Below are 15,015 nucleotides of genomic sequence, written 5' to 3' on the forward strand. Positions count from 1 at the left end.
CCCCCGCCACCAGACCTCAGTACTGAGCTTTACTACTGCAAACACTGTTCCTACAGCAATCGGTCAGTTGTGGGAGTGCTTGTTCACTACCAGAAAAGACACCCAGAAATAAAGGTTACTGCCAAATATATCAGGCAGGCTCCTCCCACAGCTGCAATGATGAGAGGGGCCGAAGGGCCACAAGGCTCCCCCCGGCCTCCTGCCCCCATGCAACAGCTGAACCGGAGCAGTTCTGAGAGAGATGGCCTTCCTGTGGAGAATGAGATGTTCTTTTGCCAGCACTGTGATTATGGAAACCGGACGGTCAAAGGTGTACTCATTCATTACCAAAAGAAGCACCGAGACTTCAAGGCCAATGCAGATGTGATCCGGCAGCACACAGCCACCATCCGAAGCCTCTGCGACCGAAACCAGAAGCCCGCCAGTTGTGTCCTTCTCCCCACCTCTGGTGTGGAGCGGGACAAAACAAAACTCCGAGCACTGAAATGTAGGCAGTGCTCATATACCTCCCCCTACTTCTATGCACTGAGGAAGCACATCAAGAAAGACCACCCTGCCCTGAAAGCCACAGTCACGTCCATCATGCGATGGGCATTTTTAGATGGCTTGATAGAAGCTGGCTACCACTGTGAGTGGTGCATCTATTCCCACCCAGAGCCCAATGGTTTGCTTCTGCATTACCAAAGGAGGCATCCAGAGCATTATGTTGATTATACTTACATGGCTACCAAACTCTGGGCTGGGCCAGACCCATCCCCTCCCTCTCTCACCCTGCCAGCTGAAGCCAAAACATACAGATGCAGGGACTGTGTTTTTGAAGCAGTGTCCATCTGGGACATCACCAATCATTACCAAGCATTCCACCCCTGGGCCATGAATGGTGATGAGTCAGTGCTGCTGGATATCATCAAGGAGAAAGATGGTGTTGAGAAGCCCCTCCTAGCCCCTGAAGAGTTGGCAGTCCCTATGAATTGTGAAAATAGTATGCCCATCCCCCTCCCCGAGCAGGAAGTGGAATGCTCAGAGGATGCCAGACTTTCCCCAGAGAAAAGCATACACCTCTCTTCAGCCAACCCCGCCATATCCTCCACCCCCTACCAGTGCACAGTTTGCCAGTCCGAGTATAACAACTTGCATGGCCTCCTCACTCATTATGGGAAGAAGCACCCTGGCATGAAAGTGAAGGCTGCCGATTTTGCCCAGGACATAGACATCAACCCAGGTGCCGTCTACAAATGCAGGCATTGCCCATATATCAACACTCGCATCCATGGCGTCTTGACCCACTACCAGAAGCGACACCCAGCCATCAAGGTGACCGCCGAGGATTTTGTGCACGACGTAGAGCAGTCCGCTGACATTTCCCAGAATGACGTGGAGGAGACGAGCAGGATTTTTAAGCAAGGGTACGGTGCCTACCGGTGCAAACTCTGTCCGTACACCCATGGCACTTTGGAGAAACTCAAAATCCACTATGAGAAGTACCACAATCAGCCTGAATTTGATGTCTTTTCCCCTTCATCCCCGAAGCTGCCAGTCTCCCTCGAGCCTGAGATAACCACTGAAGTGAGCCCCTCCCAGATCTCCATTACTGAGGAGGAGGTGGGAGAGGAGCCTGTGTCCACTTCTCACTTCTCTACCTCGCACCTGGTCTCCCACACTGTGTTCCGGTGCCAGCTCTGCAAGTACTTCTGCTCAACGAGGAAAGGAATCGCCAGGCACTACCGGATCAAGCACAACAATGTCCGTGCCCAGCCCGAAGGCAAGAACAACCTCTTCAAGTGTGCCCTGTGTGCCTATACCAACCCCATCCGCAAAGGGCTGGCAGCCCACTACCAGAAGAGGCATGACATCGATGCGTATTATACCCACTGCCTGGCAGCCTCCCGGACCATCAGCGACAAGCCCAACAAGGTGATCATCCCTTCCCCACCCAAGGACGACTCCCCACAGCTGAGTGAGGAACTCCGGCGGGCTGTGGAGAAGAAAAAGTGCTCCTTGTGCTCCTTCCAGTCATTCAGCAAGAAGGGTATTGTGTCCCATTACATGAAGCGCCACCCTGGGGTGTTCCCAAAGAAGCAGCATTCCAGCAAGTTGGGGGGCTACTTCACAGCCGTCTATGCAGATGAGCACGAGAAGCCCACGCTGATGGAGGAAGAGGAGAGAGGCAGCTTTGAGAAAGCCGAGGTGGAGGGTGAAGCTCAGGAAATCGAGTGGCTCCCGTTTCGCTGCATCAAATGTTTCAAGCTGTCCTTCAGCACTGCGGAGCTGTTGTGCATGCATTACACTGACCACCACAGCCGGGACCTGAAGAGGGACTTCGTCATCCTGGGCAATGGGCCCCGCTTGCAGAACTCCACCTACCAGTGTAAGCACTGTGATAGCAAATTGCAAAGCACAGCTGAGCTGACCTCACACTTGAACATTCACAATGAGGAATTCCAGAAGCGTGCCAAACGTCAGGAGAGGAGGAAACAGCTTTTGAGCAAGCAGAAATATGCAGATGGTGCTTTTGCAGATTTCAAACAAGAGAGGGTAAGGATATGTTTTGATTTCCCTTCCCCCAGGAGGCCTCTCATCACTGGTGCCCACATGCACTTCTTCGTTGCCAGCCAAACTGCTGCAGGCTTCCTAGTGACTTAGCTTGCCAGAGAGCTCAATAAGTCAATTAAACATTTCGAGCTTGATTATCCCCCATTCTGTGCTCACCCCTCTCCACGGTCCTGTTCCCCTCCCTCTCTCCCCCTGACTCCTCCCATGGCTCCCCAGGGAAGGTTTGGGGTGGTTTCTATGTGTGTCTTTCTGCCAAGTAGCCTGATCTGAAGTCTCGTTACACAACAACGCCCGCTCTTTCCTAAGGCAGTCGTGGCTGTCTCTTGGTATCATTAGCACTTCTTAGCCATGTCTTGGTCTTCAGTGTTTGCCACGGGAACCTAACATCTCAAGGAGTAGATTATTTTATCAAGAAGTTCATTAATGGCGCAGCTGTGCAACACTTCACCTGCGTCGTTGAAACTGGTTTGAAAACCAGATAACTTAATGGCAGTGACGATGAGCTTCTGCACAGAAATCTTCTCTACTCACAAGCCGTAAAATATCTGGGTTCCAGAGACTGTGTCTAATAGGCAATGTGCCATGACTGATAAGTTGGTATTTAAAAATACTCGTCTATACCTCCCTTGGTTTTTAACCTGCTAACCTGCTTTAAAATAAAATTTAAAAATTATACATGCCAATACATATATATATATATATATAAATATAATAAATGCCTACCTTTGAGGGAGGGCTTGAAGTACTGATGGCTACCACTGTATTTTACCAGCCTTTTGGTCACTTAGAAGAGGTGCCAAAGATCAAGGAGAGGAAAGTGGTGGGCTACAAATGTAAATTCTGTGTGGAAGTGCACCCAACGCTCCGAGCCATCTGCAATCACCTCCGCAAGCACGTCCAGTACGGCAATGTCCCAGCCATGTCGGCTGCCGTGAAGGTGAGACGGGGAGCTCTGGATGCCGATCTTGTGAGTGAGCGCCTCAAGTTACTTATTAACCCCATTGCTTAAAGCAGCTCGGGAGGACCATCTCAGAATACAGCCATTCCTGAGTTACATTTGCATCGGTTTGGCGTGTTTTGATTTTCTTTTTTTTGCAGGTTGGACCTTCCTCACCTTTCTGTCCAGGTAAAGGTCAAGTTTTGGTCTCATTTCCATCCGATGTGGACAGTTTGGTGGACACAGAAGGTTCCGGATTCTCGGCACAGGAAGCCTCCAGTCGCCCTTTTATTGTGTTTAGTGCCATCAGATTTCGGTTCTTCCAAGTTGCCTGAACTCTTAAAAGAAATCAAATGGGTTCTGTTCCTATCATCTGCTCCTCCCGCTGCCTTACTCTTACTCTTCTCATGTGGCTGAGGATGCAAAGAGCCCAGCAGAATCTGTCTTGCTTCTTCTTGTCCTGGGGTGTCGGGACTGTGCACGGGCACTGATTAAATCTAAAACCAAAACCCTCCGAGTCACATTTGCCTCTGACAGTTCTCTGACCTTGCTTGTCTGCTCCCTTCCCCCTCCCCATGTGATTCAGCCAAATGTCTCCCCTCTCTCCCCAACCTTTATTAGGCCACCTGTTTTGAACATTGTAATCTGAACAGCAGTTATTGTTCATCCAGAATAATGAAGGCTCCTACTTTAAAGACTGATGTCTTCTGTCTTTAGTCAGAACAGTGGCAACTCAGGGGCAGCAGTATGTAGCTTCTTCCACATATCACTGCAGTGTGGCCAAGTTTGCTTCCTGGAAACAAGCAAGAGAAAATCACAACTCCAGGGAGTTCCCTTGAAAAATGGGTGATTTAAAACCAGGCTGCTACTTAATGTTTGCAGTTAATTATGCAGCAACCTTCAGTTAAGAAGTGAAGTCACCAACTGTGGGGTAGGAGGCAGACAGCAGGATCTTTTGCTTTGCTCCATTTCCAAATGATGGCCCAAGGCCCTAAATGGCCAACCCACTCTGCTTCTTTCCTTTCTCTTCCTTCTTTCCTTTCTCTGAGCCGTAATGCTATAACCCAACGTTACATCAGTTTAGATAGAATCACAATTTGAATTTTCTTTTAAGACAGGAACGAGTGCACTGTTGCAGATTGGAAGAGCCCCTCTCATATTTCCCTTTGCCCCCAAGTCACCACCGTTGTATAGAGAATGGCCCGATGGCTTGCACTCCCTTTAGGAGGAGCCAGAGATGCAGGGGAGGAAGCACTGACAAGAAATGCTGATGAACTTGGGAGAATGAAGGGAGAAGAGGAAAGCCAGGGACAATGAAGATGGATATTTATTTTGTTGGTGGGGCATGTGTGTGTGTGTGGTTCTCTTAGCAGGAGGCTGAAGACCCTTCCCACTTCTTCCTGGATGGATTGGAAGCAGCCAGAGATGCCAGTGGAGCCCTGGTGGGCCGGGTGGATGGTGGACACTGCTTGCTTGATGGAATGTTGGAGGATGAAACCCGGCCGGGGGGATACCATTGCAGTCAATGTGACAGAGTCCTGATGTCCATGCAGGGGCTGCGTTCTCATGAGAGGAGCCACCTGGCCCTGGCCATGTTTACCCGAGAGGACAAGTACAGCTGCCAGTATTGCTCCTTTGTTTCTGCTTTCAGGCACAAGTAAGTTCTGTTGGGTGGTCCCTGAGGTTCCTGGGAGAGGATTTCATAGTAGAAGGCAGTTAAGTTACAGCAAGAGAAGCTTGAATGAGTAAGAAGGCTCCACTGTTGTCTCATACCTGGTGCTCTGTTACCTGGATTCTGTTGTCTCATCTGTAGAATGAGGTTAAGAGCAGGAGTGACTGGATAGCATTACCTTTGGCAAATGCAGGCATTTTAAAAAATGAGAATTTGCTATGATTTACCCCAGGGAGGTTGCAGCCACAGTGCACAGATGAGTTTACTGATGGATTTGCCAAACATTCAGCCAAAATTTGGCCATTGTTTAAAGAAGTAACATTCCATTTGGAAAATGGAGTTGCTAAAGAGATAAAATTACTACTACTAATCTATAGGATCAAGGAATCGCTCACTGCTTGGGATTTCTAAAAAGACATGGCAATAACAAAGTTTATGGTTGCTAAAGAGTTGTTAAAAATACAGGGAAATTGAGAAGTGGGAGCTTCTTGTCACTTCCCACAGTGAGTGTAAATTTGGGGTAGATGTGTAAAGTTTCATGGACTGAGGGGAAGAGGGGCTGTTCAAAGAAGCAGTATGTTGTTACATAAAAAAGACAAATGTTTAATAATGCATTCCCACAGTCCTGGAATAGGGTAACTGATTTCAAGACTGATCTGATATTTATTTTTATGGTAATTGAAAGTAAATAATGAGCTGTTTGCTCTTTAAAAAGCTGAAGTGCTAGTTAGTTGTTGAAAAGCATGAGGCACTGTTTGTATGGAGGTTAGGATAGGATACAAACCTTTATTAAACAAAGCCAAGGGTCGGGGATTTAGCTCAGTGGTTCCGCCACCTGCCGTGAAGGCACAAGATCCTGAGTTGGATCCCAGTACCAAAAAATAAAAAATAAACAAATAAAAAAAGCCAAATACCTAGTCTGTCATCAAGTTCATATATGGGCATACAACTTGTATTGTTCCCTTTGATTCATCAAGTATTTCTTGAACAGCATATATTGTATTGTGTGACACGTAGTAGAACTCAATAAACAACTGTGAATAAAAGAATATACCCTGCACTGGGCACTGTGCTTTGGGAGAATATAAAGATGAATAGGACAAAGTCTGACATACAAGGGAATTTAGAGCCTAAAATTGTGTTATAAACGAACCAAACAAATGAGGCACAGTTGTTAAAGAAAATCAGTAATCTGATGAGCAGTTTCAATGAAAGGAAATGTTACGTCCACTTTGGAAGAGTCAGAGAGGCTCTGTGGAGTGCACAGCATTTGAGTTAGCTCTTCAAGTAGGAGGATAAGACTTGAGTAGTTTGGGAAGGAGCTGTGTTATGGAGAAAAGGATGAGAGCTCAAGTTAAGGAGGATGTGAGCCTCTCTGGTACCTTGCTCGTGGTGTAGTTTGACCAATTTTTAAGGTACATGTAAAGGGATGGCAGAAGATAAGTTCTAAATACTTGAGTAGATACCCTGTTTGCAGTCTCAAAATGCCAAATTGATACTTTAGGAGTTACATTACTGGTAAAAGAAAAAAGTCTGGACTACATACAATAATATAATTGCTAACATTAAATGCACTTCAATATAGACCAGGCACTGTACTAAGTGTCTTCAAGTATTACTATTGTACATTCTCAAAATAGCCCTATGGGGTACAGTCCTGTGATCTCCATTTTATGGATAAGAAAAACAAAACCTAAAGGAGTTAAATAACATAACAACAGTCACAAAACTCGTTAAGTAATAGCTGGGATTTGATCCTGAGCAGTGTGACTCCAATATTTCCGCTCTTTAAAAAAAGATAGGAGAGATCAACACAGAAAGGAATGGTGAAGAGAATAATTCAGCTTGCCTATGGGTTGAAGAGTAAAATAAAGTACAAATAGCACCTAGTTTTCAGCTGACTGGAGTGGAAGAATGGTGGTGCCATTTATAGAAACAGGGAAATGAAGAGAATTTGTATTATTGGGGGGAAAAAACCTGATAGGTTTGTATAATACAGGTTGTTTAAGATGGCTAATGGACATTAGAGGGAGATGTCCAGAGGCAAGTGAAAATGTTGCTTTGCAGCTCAGAAGAACATTGCATGTTTAAACGGTTAGCAGTAGTACACTCATGAGTCACTTGGAATGGTGGTACTGATCAAATTAGAACTTCCTCTTCTACTTTTATAAATTTATTAGTTTTTAGATTAAAATTATTATGAAGTACAGGGAGGCCATTCTAGTTAAATGACATCCTCATAAGTTGCTTCTGGAAGGCTGGTGAACAGCAGAGATGGTTGTATTGATCAGAAGGTATGACCCAGCCTCTTGATTGTGTGACTCCTCTATTTTAAATATTCTTAATGTTGCACCTCCATATTACTATAGATGCTGGAAACAAGACAGTTCACTCCAAGCAGCTCATCTGGAAACCTCCTTTTTCACTCCAGTGTTCACAATAATGGAATTGAAATTTAAAGAGAGCCCTCCCCCGTTTTAAGTGCTTAATTCCCATTCTTTTTAAAAAATAAGATAAATGGGCACTCTCATTGACCAGGCAGAAAACATGAGTTCACCCACCTTGTACCTTTTTTTTTGAGGCCCTCTTTTAATTATCAGAGTGTATAGAAGAGAAAATAAGAATCTTCAAAAAAATCTGTTAAGCTCTTTCTTTAGCTTTCTCCCCTCTTAGCTCTTGCCAGTTTATATGGTGAATGCCATCATTAGAAAGTAAACAAAAGGACTTTGAGCAGCATAGAAGTGGGTTGCTTAAAAGAGGGCAATAAGAAAATGTTGCATGCACTTTTTAATTTTGCCATTTTCCTTTTTCTTTCTCTCTCTCTCTCTCTCCCTCTCTCTCTCTCTCTCTCTCTCTCTTCCACATCAAGTTTGGATCGCCATATGCAAACCCACCACGGACACCATAAACCATTCCGATGCAAACTCTGCTCCTTCAAGTCCTCCTACAACAGCCGGCTGAAAACACATATACTCAAAGCGCATGCTGGTGAGTTGGTATTTAGAGTTCACAAGTTTTTCAGTAGGTTTGAAATATGTAATCTAATATATTGAGTGAAATTTTAAAAATGTCTTGCCCTACACGTGAGCAATTATTCTTGAGATGGTTACAGATCAGTTTTATTTTTACCTATAGAAGGAAACTGAAAAAAATAGAACAGATTTAAAAATAATCTCTTAAAGCCAAAATAATCTTGTATATCATGTCTGGTTAGTGCTACTAACAGGTTAAAATCAGACCATTTCTGAATTACCTAGCCTTATTAATCAGTTGCAGAATTGTTATGTCCACTAAAGATAACACTCAACTAAAATAAGGTTATAATTTTGAGGAGGTTTGGAAGACAGAGAAGTCAAGACGTGTGGGATTTCTTAAGAAATGCCCATAAATAAGTGATGTCTTTAACTTTGAGTCCTGGGTACCCAGGCAATGTGCTGGTTCCTAAAGCACCATAGTCCATTTAACTCTGTTTACTTCATGAGAATCACTTACCTAAGGCTCTGCACGAAACGTGTTACAGGGATTATCTTATTCAGTCCTTGTGATAATCCTACAGGTTAAACAGATATTGGGTAACTTCTCTTCTCCTGTCTATGGTACTTTCCCACACTTTGAATAGTGCAAAAACTTCCCAGAACCTGGGCCATTCACTTTTGCCATCTGCCATTACCTCTGCACATCGAACCGTGTCTTCTCACTATCTCCTGAGAGTTGAAACTGTTGAACTAGCTTATTACAGTAAAACTAACCCAGTCTCCCAGCTGCCCCTAGTCCCCCTGGAGATCAGAGATGGAACAAGGAAATTAGCTGTGTGGACCTTTTTCGGTGAGGTATCTTTATGTCTCTAGAAGTTTTAAAGTCTATGGAATAAGTGCATTCAGAATTCAACCCACTTTTTTCCAACTTGTGCATATTGTAAATTATTCAGCTGGGACAGCATCCTGATAAGTTTTTTCCCCTCTAGGCCTCAGCCTTGACAAAAACACTTTTACCATTTGGGAACTGGGTGAGTAATTTGGTCTTTGGGAAAGACCTTGAAGAGTCTTAGAGGTGCACATTGATTCCAGGGTATTAAGCTAAAGTATATGTTGTTGGAACTGACCAAAATGACTAGCCTCTCTGTGCTCACTGTCTGGCAAGAAGGAAAGAGACAATGGGAGCAGTGTAATTCCACTCTTGATACCTTGGAACCTTGGTCTCCGCGATAAGACTCTGAGCCACTGAGAGAAGCTCGGCTTGGAGAAAGGCCAGTACATTTTCTAGAAGTACCTCGACACATCTTGTCTATTTTCAGTGGACCATTTAGTGTATTTTAGAATGAGCAGTAGTATGAACCAGTCAAATAATCTGGATTTGAATACTCTGCCAGGTTGTGACACTCACAGCCACCCAGCAGATTCATGCAACCAAGTTTGTATTTTAAAAAACAAAAACAAATAATATAAGGGCAGTATATTAGCAGATAACATTGTCCACTGCGAAGTATCATTGTCCAGCTCCTTGGCAGTGTTCGAAAGCACAACTGACTAGCGTTTCAGTCTGTATCCTCTTAACTTTGAACTTCTTTCCTTATGCTGTAGAGTGTTGTATAATTTAAGGTTTTTTGAAATTGAATTACATCTGTGATACACACTCTCCCTGTGTTTACAGTACAAGTCTTCCCATTTAAAATATGACTGATTTTGATCTAATTTGGCACTGTTGATTAGATAGGAAAATGAAGTTTATGATCAGGTTTCTGAGTTACTTGGTGTGTGTGTGTGATGAGTTGGTATGTAGTATACGATTGAGAAATGTATAATACAGTTTGCATAGAATGACTGTGTTTGGAAATGCTTTCGGTAGATCTTTAGATTGAGAATTAAGCACATTATTCTCTATGCTTGAATGAAACTTGACAAGCGATTTTTAATATAAAGAGGTAGGAAAAGAGATTGGGAACCCTTTCAGAAGGAGTTAACAGAGACAGGTGGTGGAGAATCATCTCTAAACTTCATCTCTACAAGTAGATTATGAAGTGACAGTGACCAAGTCACGAGATTATGGAGCATGTGGGAAAGTCTCGTCCCTAGGAAGCCTTGTGTTTGTGATAATGGACAGGTAATTAGTCAGTGACAGTCTCTAGACCATGAAGCTTGGGAAGCATATCTGCTGAGTGAATTAACTGTATTATTTTGTCTTTCACCCCCCTCCTCCCTACTCTGTTTCCTGTCCTGACCCTTGCCACTATTCCTTCTAGGTGAACATGCCTACAAATGTTCTTGGTGCTCATTTTCCACCATGACAATCAGCCAGTTGAAGGAACATTCCCTCAAGGTCCATGGAAAAGCCCTAACCCTCCCTCGGCCGCGAATTGTCAGCCTCCTCTCCTCACATGCCCACCACTCTTCTCAAAAGTCTACCCCAACCGAAGAAGTAGAAGACTCCAATGGTAAAAATGGGCTCTTGAGCCACACTTACGGATGGGCAGGGGTGGAATCTATTGTCTTACTCTTTCTAGAGTGGGTTGGGATCAATTGTCTTACTCTTTTAGAGGAACACATGATCAGGACCGTTCAAGTATAGGAAGAAATGTGCAAAGGTTGAGACAGTTTAGAAAGTGGAGTTGGGAGAGGTGTGATCTCTGAGCATCTGTGAGTTACCTTCTTGAAAACATCCATGGGTACGGAGTGAGCATCACCTATGAAGGATCACACTGGGTGGAGGTGGGATTTGTCTCTTTTGGATTCTTCCACTGCAGGTTTAAGCAAATTGGGCCTGAAATGCCAAGCAGATATTTTTCTGTCTGCTTGTTTTCATTTATAGCTTGTTTTAAAAGAATATTTTCTGGGCAGTGTTTGGAGTGTCATATATGTAAGTTAACTACACAAAACTCAGAGTAGGAAGGAGAAGGGTGAGTGAGCTGGGCAATTGTCTGAGCAGATCATGTGATACAGTGAGGGTGCCATACTGATTTCTTAGAGCTGAAGAATGTTGAGTTGAAGGATGTTAGTTTATAACTGCCCAGTCTTGAAGATTTAAAAGAAATACGGACAAATATGAAATGATTTGCTCATAAGAAATGTGACCAAAACTTGTGCAGGAATGGTGTAGTGAACAAAGGGAGAGATTATTGTTTTGATCAGACCAAGAAACAGACCTGTTTTGAGCACTTAGCTCACCTCAGATGACCACTAAATCAGAGACTTAAGAGAGAAAGGATGAAGTCTGTAGATCCTGAAGTTATGAAAGAGCTTGGAGCTGTTCTCTTCCTACTTCTTCCAAATAGTTGAATCCCATCTGCAGTTATTGTCGCCAGCTTACATACTTCCCAGATCAAGGAATTGGCTGTTACCAAGGCCCACTGTTCCGTTCTTGGGAATAGTTTGGTGGTTATGAGAGAAAGTGGAACAAAAACTTGGATTTGAATCTTCTCTCAATGCTTGTTATATTTTCCTGGGCAATCTTAGCTTCCTAAACTTGTATGTAAAGTTAGATAATGATGTCTGCCTCGGATATGGATTGTCTTGAGAGATTAATGAGAAAAATGTGCATATATAAAATGCCTAATAAAGCATCTGACTCATAGGAAGTATTTAATAATGGCTATTTTATTTCTGTGGTTTTCATTCTTTGCAGTTTTGGCCTTTGCGGCCATTAGAGTAAGTATGAGTTTTGGGTAATTTTTAATGTAAGGATTTAAAATGAGAAACTCTTCAGGTGACCTGATGATCTGATGGTCCAGTTTGTCAATGTGATGTAGTTGTCATACTATCAAAACAACAAACGAATAATCTTTATTCACAAGGCCTGTGAGTGTGAAGAAATGGAAAGGTAAGTCCTGAGTTGAAAAAAATGTCTTTGTCAAGTTGTAGCGCTGGATGGCCATTCCTTGTGAACTATTAAATACTGTTTCAAGCATTATACCTCCTTACTGGCATCCTGTCTTAAAGGACTAAAACCTAGGGCTAAGTGAAACTACTTGTGAAAGGGTTAAAAAAATGCATTCCTTGTATCTTGAGAGTCTGTTCATTGGGGGGAAATTTGCTGTATTGCAACCAGAGGGCAAAATCTACTATGACCTAAATTATAAGATTTTTTAGCAACATGATTTTTTAATTAATCATTTTCATCTGAAATAGAGGCTACATCTGTGAAGCTTTTTCTCAGAAACTGATACAGTACATTCAAATGCTATTCCTAGCAAAGACTTTTCTGGGACATTTGTCTGTGTCACCTTCTCCCTTGAAAGCTGGGTCTCAGTCACAGGACAAGAGAACTGCTCCTCTAGTCCACTCACTGCATGGATCATCTTTCTCATTGTAGGCTAAAAAGAGCTGGGCTCTATCAGCTCCCTGAACCCATACCCTCTTCCCAAACCTTGAGCTGGCACAGAACAGTAAGAATGAATATAGCACTGTCCCGGCCCTCCAGTAACTTAAAATCAAATGTTTAGAAGGTATTATCAGCATGCATATCTGAGCTAACCATAATCCCAGGTCTGAGGTCTAATCTTTTTTGGGGAGTTGACCTCAGATTCTTAGAAGCTAGACTGTGGAGTGTGGTGGATGTCACAGAAACACAACAGTACACTTCTCTGTTTAACACAGACAGCCTATCTTTGCTCAGCGACTGAAAGCCCTGGGTGCTAACCATGACCTACACAAGATGGACCTGTGTTGTCTTTAATGTATATAAATAACCCAACTCAAAGAAACAGCAGTGATTAGTTTAATTTGATGAGAGAAAGTTGATAAGAAAGTGAGTTGAATAGAAACGAAGCATCAAGTGGGCTGTCCTCATGAAGGAATAATTAATTACTTGGAAAGAATAATTAGTAGTTTATTTAGTGAGTATTTTTTAGTTTTTACTATAGGTCTTGCATTGTTTTGCATGGCCAGATATGACTGAGGAGGCCCACACTAAGAGGACTATTTGCAAAGGAGCTGGATGGTGGATTCCTAGAAACAGCTCAGTCTGGAGGATGGAAAAACAGCTGTGGGGCTAGACAGTAGCCTGTAAATCATGCTTTGAATGGTGTTTGAAACACACATGTGAAATCCAATTGCACATTTTAATAGGGAGAAGCTGTGGGGCTATTGGCTCTCAGTTAAAGTTTCCCACACTGCAAATGCCAGGACACTGTGAACACATGAACCAAAAATGTGTTGCAGGCCTGGGGGAGTCGAGATCCATAAAACTAGGGAAATCACCAGTGTGTCCTTGGCTTTCTGAATCCCCAGTGAGGGATGTGAATAAAATGAGTTGACATGCTCACTGTGTTTTGCAGTGGTCAAATGCTTGTTGTCTTGAGAGCCAGCCAGCCCTTTCTGGCAGAAGGAAAGATCCCAAATGGGAGGTTCTTCCCATGCTGTTCTCCTCCCAACCCAGAGGGAAGCATTGCAAGGAAGAGAAGCTGAGAAAGCAGAAATGAGAAGGTGGAAGGCAGATCTCATTCCAGCTGCCTCGCCACACACCTGTTCTGTGCTTCAACAAAGCTCTTGGGCTCTGAGCTGTCAGTCTTGACATGTTTCACCAGCACATGAATCCTCTATATATTCTTCAAGATCAGTTGTCGAAAGAAGAGCAGCGGCTCTATGGTATTGGTTTTGTATATAGGATAATGGGAAATGACATGTAATTGCTCTTCAAAACAATGCATTAAGGGGAGACAATAAGGTTGTCAACAAAGGGAAGTGCTCTACTCTGTTTGTGTTTACTGTGTTCTTTCTCCTGCCATACAAAATGTAGGACTGGCTTTTATCAGGCCATTTCGAAGTCTCTGCTTTCAATACAGAAAAATACACATCCACACACAGCTATAAAATAACAAAAAAACTAGGACAGCGTAGTTTAACCATAAAATTTGTTTAGTTCTGAAAAACTAAGCAAGATGAGGGCAATGGCTATGTAATTTTAAGTTTCAGCCATATACTTTTATCAGAAGTCAAGCCAGTAGTGACATCCTATCTTTTCCTGCTTCAAATTTCCCTGAACAAAAAAATTATTTATTGCTTTATCTATCTAGTTATGCTATATGGAATTGTCTGCTTTAATAAGAGACTACTAGGATGCATTTAAAACAACAATAAAAAATCAGGTACCAAGACTAGGTGCAAAGTCAATAAGGTAAATGAGAGTAATACAGGTTTTTCTGCCCATGCCCTACACAGTATCTCAGAGAAAACATAAAGAACACTTGGTCATGATGCCCCTGCCTTTATAATACAAAAATCTCATCTGAGTTTACCCAACAGAAAAATGTTTAATAGAAATTAAAAGAAAAATATTGCATGCGATATTCCTGTTGCAACTTTTCAGTTGTTTTCTAAACACTACAGTGATATTGGATAAACACTATTTTTATCAAGACCCTTCTTATTAAGGACCCACAGACATTTGTCATCTGCAAATCAAAGTCCTCTGCATCACATTCAGTGTTGCCATTTAGCACTCTTCCTCCATTGCAAAGTGGCGTAAGACTGATGTTACCTCCTGTCTCTGCACTGGCTGCCTTCAGGTTCTAACTGCTTCATCTGCACTTGCACCCTTTTGAATGAGCTCTCCTGGGAGCTGAAAAAGATTTCCTACCTGCTTCTTTCTACAAGTTAATGACTTTCACTTCTTTCAAAGACTGGGGTTTTTTTTTATTGTCCCCAGCCCTATTTTTTATTGCTCTTGTATCACTGTTCTTAAAGCTTTATTTGTACCTATAGATATGCTATGTCTCCTTCCCCCTAATTTTTACAATGGGAATAGTGAGGTGTAGGTACTTAGTAAATACTGTGTTCTTTTAACAGATCAGTGATTTGTTAGAGACATCCCAATTTTCAATTCAGTTGACTGTACTGAGTCCCTGAACTTATCTAGCTCC

General features: G+C 42.9%; 1 protein-coding gene across 1 annotated transcript in view; it reads left to right on the top strand.

Annotated features, from left to right (window-relative positions):
- Znf462 (zinc finger protein 462) overlaps window positions 1–15,015 on the top strand; it is a 137,735-nt gene that overhangs the window by 58,842 nt on the left and 63,878 nt on the right. Inside the window, exons 4-8 of the mRNA XM_010639277.2 lie at window positions 1–2,535; window positions 3,326–3,490; window positions 5,044–5,147; window positions 8,032–8,150; window positions 10,402–10,593. Of these exons, the coding sequence (XP_010637579.1) occupies window positions 1–2,535; window positions 3,326–3,490; window positions 5,044–5,147; window positions 8,032–8,150; window positions 10,402–10,593 (3,115 nt within the window). The remainder of the gene's footprint in view (window positions 2,536–3,325; window positions 3,491–5,043; window positions 5,148–8,031; window positions 8,151–10,401; window positions 10,594–15,015) is intronic.

The sequence above is a fragment of the Fukomys damarensis genome, unplaced genomic scaffold (genome assembly GCF_012274545.1).
Source record: "Fukomys damarensis isolate Sample0158 unplaced genomic scaffold, DMR_v1.0_HiC HiC_scaffold_36, whole genome shotgun sequence".
Classification (NCBI taxonomy): Eukaryota; Metazoa; Chordata; class Mammalia; order Rodentia; family Bathyergidae; genus Fukomys; species Fukomys damarensis.